The sequence below is a fragment of the Streptopelia decaocto genome (genome assembly GCF_964273445.1).
Source record: "Streptopelia decaocto genome assembly, chromosome: 22".
NCBI classification, from domain to species: domain Eukaryota; kingdom Metazoa; phylum Chordata; class Aves; order Columbiformes; family Columbidae; genus Streptopelia; species Streptopelia decaocto.
Genome location: NC_138677.1, coordinates 2,939,646 through 2,953,213, shown reverse-complemented (window position 1 = coordinate 2,953,213; position 13,568 = coordinate 2,939,646). Strand labels below are relative to the sequence as shown.

The following is a 13,568-nucleotide window of genomic DNA, read 5'->3' as shown; positions in this document are numbered from 1 at the left end:
ACACACTTTCAGGGGTTTTTTTCCACAAATCATTGGTTTATTAGAAAGGTTTTTTCCCCCCCACCCTTCATTTTACAGCATATATATATATTTATATATATATCTTATGTGACAAAGTTAAATACAGTCTGTTTACGCTCGTTAAGTAATGGTAGGTTAAGTATTTTTAGCGCCTATTCTGGAAGTCGGGAAAAACTAATAACCCAAAGGCCTGACCGCGGTGTGAAGGTGCCAGAACATGCGTATCGGATCGAGAAGCTCATGAAGCGCCGAGACGTTAATACTGTTAATTATTTACAGAGAGATTGAGTCCCTTTCCTTTTGAGCGCTGTGTTTCAGTCCAACCTGCTCGAACGTGAAGTTTGAAGAGCGAGGAAGCTCAAGCGTTTGATGCTTTGGATCTCCATGGGGTTGGGTGCTGGGCACAAACACCTCGAGGGATTAGATCTAAAGCACCTCGAGGGATTAAAGAACCAAACACCTCAAGGGATGGGACCCAAACACCTCAAGGGATGGGACCCAAACACCTCAAGGGATGGGACCCAAACACCTCAAGGGATCAGGACCCAAACACCTTGAGGGATCAGGACCCAAAGCACCTCGAGGGATCAGATCCAGAACATCTCAAGGGATCAGATCCAGAACATCTCAAGGGTTTAGACCCAAAGCACCTCGAGGGATTAGATCCAGAACACCAAGGGTTTAGACCCAAAGCACCTCAAGGGATTAAGACTCAAAATGCACTGAGAGATCGGACCCAAACACCTTAAGGGATTAGACCCAAAGCATCTCGAGGGATTAAATCCAAACCACCTCAAGGGATTAAATCCAAACCACCCCGAGGGACTAAATCCAAACCACCTCCAGGAGTTAGACCCAGACCACCTCAAGGGACTAAGACCCAAAGCCCCTCAAGGGCTCAGATCCAAACCACATTGAGGGATCAGACCCAAAGCACCTCGAGGGATTAAAGACCCAAATCACCTTGAGGGATTAAAGACCCAAATCACCTTGAGGGATTAAAGACCCAAATCACCTTGAGGGATCAGATCCAAAGCACCTCGAGGGATGGGACGCAAAGCAGCTCATCCTTCGTGCAAGCAGCAAAGGGTTACGGGGAAAAGGCTTTTTCCTTCACCAGGAGACTGTATGAACCTGCAAATCAAACCCAGGGGAAAACAAACCAAACAAAAACCAGAACAAAACCCGGGATATTTTACACCGGGGAAAACAGCCCGAGCTCCTGCGGTGCCGGTTCCCGTCATCACCGGAACCCTCGCCTCACCTACTTGTTTTTCTTCTGCAAAATGTTAAATGGAGATAGTATTTTTTTTCTTTTTACATTTTATAGTACATAAAAACTTCAAAAATACATGAGCTTGGTAAAATATACATGCTTAGTCACTTTGCGCCTAGCGGAAACTATAAAGTCGAACCTTTACAAGTGTTTTATTTCACCTACGGCAAACGTATTTACACAGAAGCCACCAGAACGAGTACCACTAAAAGAACCGGCTGTAAAAAATATTATTGCGGTATACTACAAATGTAACCTTTTGTTTTTTTCTTTAGATGAGCTACAAAAAGCAGCATCTTTGTTTACAGAGTTCAGTGCAATTCTTTACATTAAAAAAAAAAAAAAAGAAAAACAAACAACCTATAAATTAAGGAAACCATCAGTATTACAGAGGAAAGAATAATACACTTTACATACCCCGGCCACTCTTCTCTGTATTGCTTCGATTCCTGAAGGGGTTTTTCTGCTCTCTCGCGCCCCATTGCCTCTCAATACCACAAAAGATGGAAGTTAGTGATTTATAGGGTTTTTTGCCCCACTCTCAAGTGGTCAAAGCCCAACCACTAACCCTCCTGCCCCCCCTTTCCCAGCGCTGCATCCTCAGTGGGGAAGGGTCGGAGCGCTGGGCACACACTTTAAACTAAGATTTGACTCCCATTGCTCAGCAAGGAAACAAAAATGCAGCAAGAAGGTGCCAAGAAATCTCCTGTAATGCCTGCAAAGTGGTGCTGGCCCTTCCATCGCCAGCACCCCCAGCTGCCCGTGAGTGTTCTATGGCCGATTACAAGGCGGATTCAATCATGCTGACTATTTTAATTAGATGACCTCATTAAAAGGATTTTGCGAGACCTGAAAGCTCGTTTCTCATCTGCAAGGCGGAGATGACCAAGCGTAAGGATCCAGGGAAAAGAGAAAAAGGCCTTTCCAAGCGTCTCGCTGGTCCGCAGGTGAAATGGTTGTGGTGGGACAGCGGTGCTGAGTGTGCGGGGCCTCGGGGACAAGGGACAGTCCCTGGGAGCGGATAGGACACAACGATCCGACCCGCCCGGCCTTCCGCTTCTTTGGCTGCAAAATAGCGCAAGGAAATTCTTCAGGCCTCACCCGCCAGCCGGATCAACTTCCCAAAATGCAAAATATCCTCTCCTTCCTCCAGGGTTAATGTTGTTCTTCATGTGCCGTGACTGGGGGGATGCTGCAAGTCCTGTCCTGAGAAAATGGGGTGCAGCAGAGGGTGGAGGTGCAAGGCGGTGGCGGCGGCGGCCGCAGCGGGTCTGGGGGCCAGGAGGGTCGGGTAGAGCGCGTGAGGAACCGGGTGGAAAGTGAAGGGGCCGGGGTGGATGGCGGACGCGGGGATGATGTGGATGGGGTGGCTGGCGAGAAAGGTGGCGGGGTGGCCCGGGATGATGGAGTGGGTCAAGTGGGATAAGGAAATGGGCGTTAAGTGGGGCTGGGGGATGTGGTGGACCTGAGCGAGCGGCTGGGGGTGCGGGTGCGGGTGGATGCCGATGGCGGCGGCGGCGGCGGCCGCGTGGTGCTGCAGGATGGCGTGCTGCACCGTGGTGATGGACGTGGCCGCCGCCGCCGCCGGCTGCTGGATGTGGATGGGCTGCAGGGCCGGCGCGGCCGGCGCCAGGGCCGCCCCGGCGGGGAAAGCCTTGACCTGCTTGGCCAGGAGCTGCTGCTGGATGTGCTGCTGAGCGGCTTGCTGCAGCTTGCTGTATTTCTCCATTTCTTCAGGGGTGAAAGTGATGGGTTGGCTCTCGAGCGGCGCTAGAGAGGAGTCTTCTCCTCCTTCGCGATCGCCTTCCATGCTCGGATCCCCGCCCTGGGGCACGTAGCCGGAAAAGTGCTCAACATCCGGAACTAAAGGCATCATACTGGTTTCCACTGGGACCGGTTGGTTGCCCCCGTCCATGGGTTCCAGCCCGTCGCCATCGCTCCGATCGGCGAGGAAGTTGTGCGGCATGACCAGGTCTCCGGAACCGAAGCACTCGGGGAGCGTCGGCGCTTCCAGGGGAACGGCCGGCATTTCCACGGCGGGTTCGTCCCGTTTCTGCTCATCCAGAGCTTTGTCCTGAATCACCATCACCACATCTTCCAGCAGAGACTGCCCGGCCAGCTGAGCCTCCTCCGCGCCTTGGGAAGCATCCTCGGAATCCGACAGCTCTTGCTCCTCGCCCCTCTCCAAGCCAGATTCTTCGTATCTTTTGGAGTTTGGTTTTCGAACAGTCGGTAGTTTCCCAATTAAGGGGAGAACCGGTTTGTTGCCTAAGGAAGGAGGAAGTTTGGGGCCAAAGTAGCCCTGGGGAGGATCTTTCAGCTTTATGCCCACCTTGTTTGGCCCTGCCAGCACCTCATCGGTGACGCAGGGCTTCTTCTCAACCTTCCTGGACTGAATCTTTTCCAGAAGGAGTTTTGCAGTGACAGAATTTCTCTCCTCTGGGCTGCAGTCGCCTTCCGAGGTCCTCCCCGTGCCGCTGCTGTTTTGGGAGAGCGAGCCGGACCCTTTCAGATCCTCTCCTTTGCCGTCCTCTTTCTTCAGCGCCGATCCTTCATTTCGGCCTGCCCGGAAATAGTGAGGAGACTGGGAGCGGTAGATTTTGGACCTGATGAAGTCTCTCCTCCCGGATCTCCTCTCTTCGGGGCTCTCGTGGCCTCGGGAGCCCTTTCGGGAAAGCGATCTCTGCGAGTGGCTGCGGGTGCTGCGGCTGCGGTCCCTGCTGTAGCTGCGGCTCCGTTTCCAGCTGCGCCCCGTGACGCTGCGGCTCCTCCTCTTGCTCCGGCTGCGGCTGCAGCTGCTGCTGCGTGTCCTGCCGCGGCTCCTCGTCCTCGACCTGTCTCGAGGGTGCGTCCGGCTCCGGCTTCGGCTCCTCGACCTGCTCCTGCTCGAGCTGTAGTCGTCCTCGGAAGAGGAGTATTTGCGTCGCTTCGACCTGTGGTTCGAGCTGTTGTAGTCGGAGTCGTCCTCCGAGTCGTGGGACCGCTTGGAACGGCACCGCGAGCGGTCGCTGTAGTCGCTGTAGCTGTCGTCCGAGTAGCTCCTGCGGCAGCTGTAGTGGCTGCGCTCCGAGGACGCGTCCGAGCTGCTGGAATAGGACCTGCCCGAGGAGTCCCCGCGGCCCGAGCGCGAGCGGCTCCTGGAGCGCCCGCTGCCGGACTCGTAGTCATCGTCGCTGTATCGTGAGGGCGATTTCTGGCGGCAGCGCTTCCTGCGCGAGCCCTCGTCGCTGTCATCGTCGCCGCTGCTCTGCCGGCTGCGGCGGCCGCTCCTGCCCAGGGACGGGGCCGCACAGCGTCGCCGGGAAGCCGGGACCTGCTGCGGCTCGGCCTTGTGTTTTTTGCTGCCGTGCTCCTGGCAGGAGTTACCCCCGTCCTCTTTTTTAGCGCTGCTCCCCTCCTCGGCAGACAGAGACTTCCTCTGGGACTCCTGCGAGCATCGCTTTTTCTTCTGGAAATGGCCGCAGTCTTCAGACACTTCGGTTTTTAGTGCCCGCTCCGATTCGGTAGAAAGAGAGGATTTGCCTTTCCTGTGCCGGTGTCTTTTCCGTTTCTTGGGTTTCTCTTCCCCCAGGTCAGTCTTTCGGCTTTTCTCATCAGCTTCCTCCTTGTGTTTCCGTTTGTGTTTGCCGGACTTTTTGTGCTTCTTTTTCTTTTTGTGTTTATGGGACCTTCCGGATTTACTCTTGCCAGTTGCGCTTTTACTCCCGTCCTCTCCCTCTCCCTTACTAACACTTGCCAAACTGGATTCCTGCTTGACCTGGGAGCTGCAGGCCGACAGAGATTTGTTTTCCGTTTTTAGAGCAGAGCGGTTAGCGATGTCTTCTACCTCCTTGGCTTTGCTCATCTCACCGGGTTCTGCGTTCAGAACGTTTTCTTTACAAACACTCCCCGCGTCCTTCGATTTCTCCGCCCCTTTCCCTTTAGCATCTTTGTTGCGTGAGAGCTTGAAATCAAAATACAGGGGGTTGCAGCTGTACGAAACAGACGGTTCCGCTTTGGTAAATATGAGAAGCTCTGAAGGCCACTGGAGCGTCGTGCTCTCATCTTTACTCAAAACGGGGAAAAAAGGTCCAGTTGGATGCTTTGGTCCTTCAGAGACATCTTTACAGCCCGAGACAGGCTGAGTGATTTCTTTAGCGGCGTCTGGCTCGGGGAGGCTGCTCTCTGGATGCTGTTTGCTCTCCTGAATGTTCGTGTTTTCCGGGACTTCTTTTAGCTCCGTTTTGCTGTGCTGAGCCGCAGTTTCGGGAGCGCTCTGCTCCTTCTGCTGCCCCGCGCTCTCGACGGCCTTTTCCGCCTGCTTGCCGGGTTTGGGTTTTGGAGAATTACCCTTTTTAACTTCATGCGTGTTTTTTTTGTTCACATTTTCAGCTTCCGTTTGTTCGGTAGACTTCATGAAAAGCAGGAATTGAAAATTGGGTTTGACTTTACAATGGGCTGGGGGGATATAGTGATAGTATTCTGGTTCTACCGCCGTTGGTCCGTCTTCTCGCTTCATCTTTTTTAATTTAGATAACGTAGTGGCTAGAGACCCGCTATCTTTGTCATGTTGGTCGTCTTCCTCTGCCTTACCGTCAGAATTATTTGTGCTTTCGCCCTCGCCAGATTTCTGCAGGTTCCCTGTGTCCGAGGACCCTCTTTCATCACCTTTTGCTCCGTCTGCAGAGCCTGATTCTTCCCCGTGGTCCTTGAAAACAGAAGCGATGGTCTCCAGCTTCACCGGCGTCTTCTTGGCGAAGGAAAATGAAACGCCGATCTTTTGCAGCGGCGTCCCCAACGTGCTCTTAATGCCAAAGCTGATGGCTTGTGCTGTCTGGAGGGGCGTCTGGCCCGGGATGACGGTGCCGCCGACCTGGCCCGTGTTGAGGAACCCTCTGTCCATCGGCGTCTCGGTCGTTTGGCCGGAAGTTGTCTGGACGAAAGAGCCGCCGGCTGCGGAATCGTCATCGTCGCCACCCTCCTCGTCCACGGCCACCGTGGTGGTTCTGAACATGGGGCCGCTCCCGGGAGCGCTGCAGAGCAATTAAAACAGAGGAAAACGCTGACTGCCAGTTATACTCTTCTGCAATTGGTTTCAAGTAAATCATACCCCATTTCAGCAAAAAAGAAGATCTTATCTTAATTTTTGCTCCAAAAAGGGCTTATTTTCAGGGCATGTCTTCTTTTGCCATGAACAACAAGCTTGAGCTTGAAGAAGAGGAGACTGAGGGGTGACTCATTCCTGGGGATCAATATGGAAAGGGGAGTGTCAGGAGGATGGAGCCAGGCTCTTCTGGTGACAACCAGTGACAGGACAAGGGGCAATGGGTGCAAACTGGAACACAGGAGGTTCCACTTAAATTTGAGAAGAAACTTGTTCCTGGTGAGGGTGGCAGAGCCTGGCCCAGGCTGCCCAGGGGGGTTGTGGAGTCTCCTTCTGTGCAGACATTCCAACCCGCCTGGACACCTTCCTGTGTAACCTCATCTGGGTGTTCCTGCTCCATGGGGGGATTGCACTGGATGAGCTTTCCAGGTCCCTCCCAACCCCTGACATTCTGTGGTTAGAGAAGCAAGAACCCCAGCGCAGGCCGAGGCGCTCGGGGACGGTCAGACTCACCATTCGGGTTGTCTCCTCTGCTCCGCCAGCTCGTGCAGCCGCCGCAGCGCTTTCTCCTGCTTCCTTTCATCCTTCCGCGACCTCGACGAGACGTTGCGAGCGAATTCCCTCTGCTTGAGATCCTTCAACCTCTGGGGCAAAAGAAAGCAGGAGCGGGTTAGGGATGGTTGATCCGTAGCACTGGGAAATAGGCCGTACGGCCCGTCCTCGGTCGCGTTTATTGAGCTGGGACGGAGCAACAGCATCTCGGCTCAACAAAGCGAGCGGGTGCATCATTATCCTCCCAGGAGTTGAACGGAAAGACAACCGACGATCGCTTTTGGCTATGGCTTCAAGTCTGCATACGCGTTTCCAATTCACACGGCTGGTTTTCTTTAGCGAAGCTGATTTCAAAGCAATAAGCGAATTCTGGAAGGAAAAGGGGCTAAAAAAACCCAAACAAACTTCATTTTGCAGGGTGCGAATGTACTTGACAAACAGCGCACGGCAAAAGTCTGAGTAGCACAGGCCAAAGGACAGAAAGGGATTAGACAGTCACCCACGTATTCGATCTGACAAAAGCAATGTACAAATTACATTGGAGAAGGTGCCAAAAACATGGGGGAAGGTGCCAAAAATCCCATGCGGATGATTCCAGGAAGCAAATAAATAATCCAACATACAGCACAGACAGTTCCTGACCGGAGTCTCTCAAGAAATCAAAGGCTCTAAAATGCAGCGGGGTCTCTGGGGGTTTCGTACTTTGGAGGGTAGAAATGTTGAGTTCCCCAGAATCAAACCAAACCCAAAGCCGAGGGATTTCAGACATCGTAACGTCGCTGAGGAAATGTGGAGATTTCAGAACATCTTTGAAAGTCTTTGTCTCAAAGCACTAGACAAAGAGCTGCTGTTTTCCCTTTGAATACGTGTAAAAACTCCTAAGTTTTTGTTTTAGAGCGCTATACAGAGGGTTTAGGAACAGAAAGCAGCAAAGATCGCTACCACGCTAAGGGATTCATTTTGCTTTTTCAGTGCACGATTTCTTTCAAAAGGCCCAGAAAGCAACGTGTACCCAGCTTTTCAAACAGCGTCGTGGTTTTCAATGAAGAGTCTGTAGGAGTAACGGTGCTCAGAGCAGGAAAACCCTCCTACGGGATGGACAAAGCATCAGTGAATTCTAAATACGCCTCTGGCTGACTCTGCCTTGAGCGGAGCAGAGTCAGAAACAGCGGAGCTGAAAACTACCCCAAAATCCCAATTTGAATGAATTCAGTTGGCCCAATGTAAAGAGAACATTGCTTTGTGAAAAGGGGAAGATTCGACAAGACAGAGGATTCTCTTACTAAGTGTGGTTGCTAAATTTACCTAAATCAGAGGGGAGGACACACAAATGAAAGAAATAATACGGCTACAGACAGCAGTAGAAAGGAACTCACTCTTGTGATCTGGGCTCCAAAATTAGAAGGGTTTGCTTTCAATACATCAGCTGAAAACGTCACATCACAAAGAAAAAAACAATAAAGTAAAAATATAACAAGAGTGGAAGAGAGGAAAATATAAAGTAATAAAAAGCGAGCGTTACTAGACAGGGTCTGGGTGCGTTTGTGAGCTATTCTATGGAAAAGGAGCAGAACGGGGGACACACAGACACGGACAGACACAGCAATGATCCCACCTGGAATTACAGAGCTGCTTTCACCAGGACAAGTAAAGGGCTCAAGGGTTTCATGGTGTGTGTTAAGTGTTGAATAGTCATTTATTTTGTAAGAAGGAGGGGAAAAAAACCTATTAAAAATGGACTAAGTGACGCTATCGGCTTTTTTACGCTGATTTAAAGTCACCAACAGCCGGTGAAACTATTTAAAACTATTTAACTGGGGGTTGGTGCCAAATCTCTAGATCGCTGATGAAAATACGACCCAGCTATTTACACCAGGAGCGAGCTGTGACCTTTCATTAGAAGAGGAAAGTGCAACGGTGCGATCAAGAACCCACCTCTGTCCCATGAAACGTCTCCCCAGGAAATCAAACGGGCTCAAAGTGGATAAAGATGCTCCTGCCCGCAATGCAATCCTGCCTTTGTTACAGATTTTTAAGGAAAATGGGATTAAATGCTCGTTTCCTTCAATGCTGATCTTGCGGCAGCTCCGCTCCCCAAAACCTCCCGCCCTCAATGGGTACAATTAGAAGCGATGGAGCAAACGAAGTATCCGAATGCACCGCAACACTGATTAATCCCTGCGCCTTTTCGGATTATAAACCACTCCAGAAGGTTTTCAAAGCGCTGAGGGTTTATTACAACCCAACTGGGGAGGATTGGGTTTGATTTTACAAAGCTGAGTTTAAAAAGGACTAAGAGATCTTGAGGTTGAGTCGGGGCCAGAAAGAAGCGTCTTGCTGGGTAAGTTACAGATAGAAAGTCCATAACTGAATCCAGTGATTTATCCACGTAAAGAACAGTGGGCAACCAGTTAACAACCACCTCCCCTAACCTAAATGAGGTTAATTAATTAAAAAACAGTAATAAAAGGAATATATCAAAGCAATGAAACGCTTCTCAGCATACCGCAGGTCTCAGCCTTCCCAGCAAGCTACTGGAACTAGATGAATATTTAAGCTAGGCTTTACACTAAAGAAATTCCCAGCTAATCCTTAGTTCGTTATTCTAATCCCCCGCAAGCTCGAAATTACTTTTAGGACCCCCCCAGTTTATTATAATAAGGGTGACACCGGTAAACCCAGTGACCAGCAAAATGGGACACAAACCACCAGCACTCGAGCGACATGTGTCCAAATTGCTGCACGTTGAAGCTGAATTTGTTACCTCCAGCTTAATATTGGGTTTTATGAAGAGCTGCCGCCCACCTCAGTGTTGGAACAAGGAATAGTATTGTAGGTTTTGAGCCTGGTTTCTAAGAAAATTACTATGAATTCTTTAAATTTCAGTGGGTGTGCAAATGGAGCTTTTGAAGAAGGGGTTTTATAGAGAATCCTGATCACTGCGTAGCTCAGGAGGAGCCAAATTGGCCATTACGCCACTACCTTCTAATTCTCTTCAAATCACCTTAAATAAGTTGCGCTCCCGCGTCATTTAAAAGCTCAGGAACCACGTGAAGGTGGTTAAATAACATGGGGACCATCCGCATTCAGAAACCGCTGTAAAAGCCAAAAAACTCAGCAATCGTACATGAGGTTTTGCTGGGAGATGGTACCAAGCAAGACCCCCCAGCACCAAATTGGGGCGTGATTGGATTTTCTCAATTGAAGCTGATACAGCCACATGATTTACCGAACCGAGGCCCATTCGAGAGGCCTAAAATCGCAGAGCAGGATGAGATGGTATTATTCTTGGGATATAAAAAGCACTTTGCCCCACTGCTTTACCGGACCTGAAGATGCAAGACATTCAGGACAAACCTTATATAGAGAAGAGGGATAAACTGGATCATTGAGACGGGAGAGCACGATCCCATTGGAACCTGCTCCTCCCCTGCTATTGTTCTCAAGTCTCTCTGTTGATCCCTATTTAAATAAAATAATAATGTAGTTTTCATTACATATTTCTGGCTTTCTGCATTTCCCACGTACGCTCAGTTCTCTGCCACAAAAGCTTCTGGGAGCAAACGACACCATGAGCTCGAAAGACCTTTAATATTTCATTTAAATGAGAACACAAGCCCTGCTTATTCTTGGTCATCAACATTCTTTGCACGCTTGTGAATGAAGTGAAGAGGGCAGAGGGGAAATGGCACGAAACTGCTCCTTTATCTTCATTTCTCCTGTGACATCTTGTCTGGATCTTATAGAAAATATAGCCTGTGTTAAAGCACCATGGAGAACCCAACACCGGGTGTAATTGCCACGTCCAGCCCTTGCACACTCAAGAGTTATTTTCTTGAATATTTTCCAGGTATAAGTGATCTTCCCCAACTGCGTTTGGCTCAGCAAACGAGCAGCTCAACAGTTTAAATTGAGTTTTAAGAGAAATACTGTGGGGTTTTTGGAGGGTTAAGCATTTTGAGAGTAGAAAAGCTTCACATGGAGATTCCCCAAGCTTTGGCATTCAAGTTGTGCTTGAAGATCCGAGTTTTTGGAAAGCTCAAGCCCAACTCTCCCCAAACCTGAAAGGTCAGGGTTTGGATTTTAAGAACTCATCAACCAGTGTCTATGGTGGTGGTTTTATTGTGATTTAACAGATCCCTCCCCCTCGGCGTTAAATATATAATTAGGGCATGAAGAGAAGCGCAAATCTCTAGTTTCAGTTCTTAGTTCCACCCTCTTTCCTAAAGAGCTTCTTTATGGAAATGCGTTCCCTTTGTCTTTTTATAAAGAGAATCTTAGGCAGGATTAATCATCTGCACCTCCAAAAGGCCACACATTTCCAAATAAATAAAATGAAAGCTCCATAAAAGGCCGCATTTCAATGCTGGCTGGTGTTCTCACAGTTGACCTGGCAAGAGTTCACACAGGAAAGCGTTTTTTTCTCACCACTAATTCGGAAGGCGAATGTTTTTCTTGTGTACAACAGTGACTTCTAACAGCCCAGCCCTTCATCAGGGAGGCGAGCAGGAATATGAGATTCTTTTAGGAAATTCATAGATTAAGCTGATTGTAAAAGCTCCGTTACTTACACAGAAGGTCAATCCAAGCACTGCAATTGTAGCTGCTCTAACGGTTGTGCGATACACATCAGGTTCATTTGCTATGAAAACAGAACCGGGTGCAAGCCCAGAAATGGTGACCCATGTTCTTCTCGATGCAAATCTAACACCAGTATTCCATCTCGATGGCAAAGCCCAAAACCAAATGAAGGCCCCACTCAGATGTAATACTCTATCTTTGCTTTCTTTTGCATGTCTGTTAATTATTATCACTCTGCTGACAGTCAGCGTGGTGCAACATCAGAGGCTGAGTCCTTCCTAAGCCACCAGCCCTTCCTAGGCCAACAGTCCTTGCAAGGCCGCTGGCCCTTCCTAGGCCACCAGCGTCCTTCCTAGGCCACCGGCCCTTCCCAGGCCCCAAGCCACTGGTCCTTCCTAGGCCACTGGCCCTTCCTAAGCCATTGGTTCTTCCTAAGCCACCGGCCCTTCCCAAGACACCGGTCCTTTCTAAGCCACCGGTCCTTCTTAGGCCACCAGGGTCCTTCCTAGGCCACTGGTCCTTTCTAGGCCACCAGGGTCCTTCCTAGGCCACCAGGGTCCTTCCTAGGCCACCAGGGTCCTTCCTAGGCCACTGGTCCTTCCCAAGCCACCAGGCTCAAACCCATTACAGATACCAGAAGCTTTCCAGGGTGACAAAAATTGAAGCCATCTATGGTTACAACCGTTTGCAGCTGCTCACTGAAGGATCTTTAAGGGAACTGGGTTTATTTTTCCTCTTCCAGTGCCATCTGTATGAACTCAAGTTGGATCTGGTCTCCTGGTTTCCCCTGCGAAGGACTGACCATGTGGTTCCTGTTCTTTAGAATAGTTGTAATTCTCATTTCAAGTATCAACCTAATTAAAAATAATCTAGAGAACGATATCACGCACCTCCAAGATGTTTAAAACACAATTACCCAAACAGGCCAATGGTTTGTGATAAAAGATGGAAGATTATTTTCCCAGTTAAGGTAATCTTTAAAAATACTGCCTTTTGGATACAACCTTAGTGTTGAGGTCAATTCATTCATATCCAAATGTGATATGAAATCAGCGTTGTCAGGAAATAATAATAATAAAATCTCCCCTTTAATTGTTTGGTGTTGACAAGCTGGTGGGTCCAAAATGTATCCGGTAGGGATCAATGCACTTACCAATCGTCCCTGTTTCGCAATAATCCTGAGTTCCTTCCTGGAATACAAGACAGTGTCTTTATAACTCGGGAGCAGAAGGGGATGTGAGGATGGAACATCTATTTACAGGGACAGCCTGACGCTCGCTGAGCCGCAGAGAAATAAGCAAACGCTTCAATGTGGTGGGTTTGTGTCACTAAAAATACTTGAAAGCAAAACTGAGCGCATGGAAATCTGTTCAACGAGCTCCGAAAAAGGCAAAACCAAAGCGCTGTTGCCTCAAGAGTTACTGCTGAGAAGACACATTGTAGATAATATACACCGAGATGGTTGGCTCTAATTATCTAGGATAACATAATGTAAGAAAACTTCGTGTTTAGCCTCAAAAAAACCCTTCTCTTCTTGTCCAAACAGGCAAAATGTGTAGCATCAACGTGCAATGTATTATGAAACACACAGCGTTGGCTTTTTTTTACTCTAACTGCCGTATAATTGAGAACAGACAGTTAGAACCGAGCCTACCTTGAGCGGTAATGACCAACAGAAGTGAGATGGTGTTACTTATGCAAATTTACCTTCATTATTTCGAGGCAGTTTCAAGCTCACTCCCTGAGCACTGACCCAACAGGGTGACACACGTTTCCACACGACATAAAGCCGGACAAGCAACTTTTTCCCTAAGCAAAGCACGATCGCTTCTTTGTTTAAATCCCTGTGTAACTAGGAATTAATGCTGGGTGACGTAGCGAGAGTCTGATGGATCCTTTTTCCCAAAGCCCGCCTGAAGTTACTGCAACGGATGCAAATTATCCAAGAACATCAATTCCATTCAGAATAATCAGCAGCACCAAGCAACCCCCAAACTCTCTTTACTGATGAGAAGGTTATGCCGCTCTGCGTGTTCTCAACACATTATAATCTTC

General features: G+C 49.2%; 1 protein-coding gene across 8 annotated transcripts in view; it reads right to left on the bottom strand.

The window, feature by feature from the left end:
• Nucleotides 1-18: 18 nt before the first annotated feature.
• The window catches only part of GPATCH8 (G-patch domain containing 8), a 50,438-nt gene continuing 36,888 nt past the window's right edge, over nucleotides 19-13,568 (bottom strand). The window contains exons 7-11 of one of the 8 annotated variants that reach the window (XM_082070741.1): nucleotides 6,894-7,024; nucleotides 1,061-6,309; nucleotides 696-984; nucleotides 551-647; nucleotides 19-504 (exon numbers count right to left, since the gene is read on the bottom strand). In XM_082070741.1, coding sequence (XP_081926867.1) covers nucleotides 2,466-6,309; nucleotides 6,894-7,024 — 3,975 coding nt within the window. In that variant the 3' untranslated portion in view covers nucleotides 19-504; nucleotides 551-647; nucleotides 696-984; nucleotides 1,061-2,465. Of the gene's footprint in view, nucleotides 505-550; nucleotides 6,310-6,893; nucleotides 7,025-13,568 lie in introns of all 8 variants that reach the window. The other 7 variants (XM_082070743.1, XM_082070742.1, XM_082070738.1 and 4 more) reach the window with 7 other exon arrangements.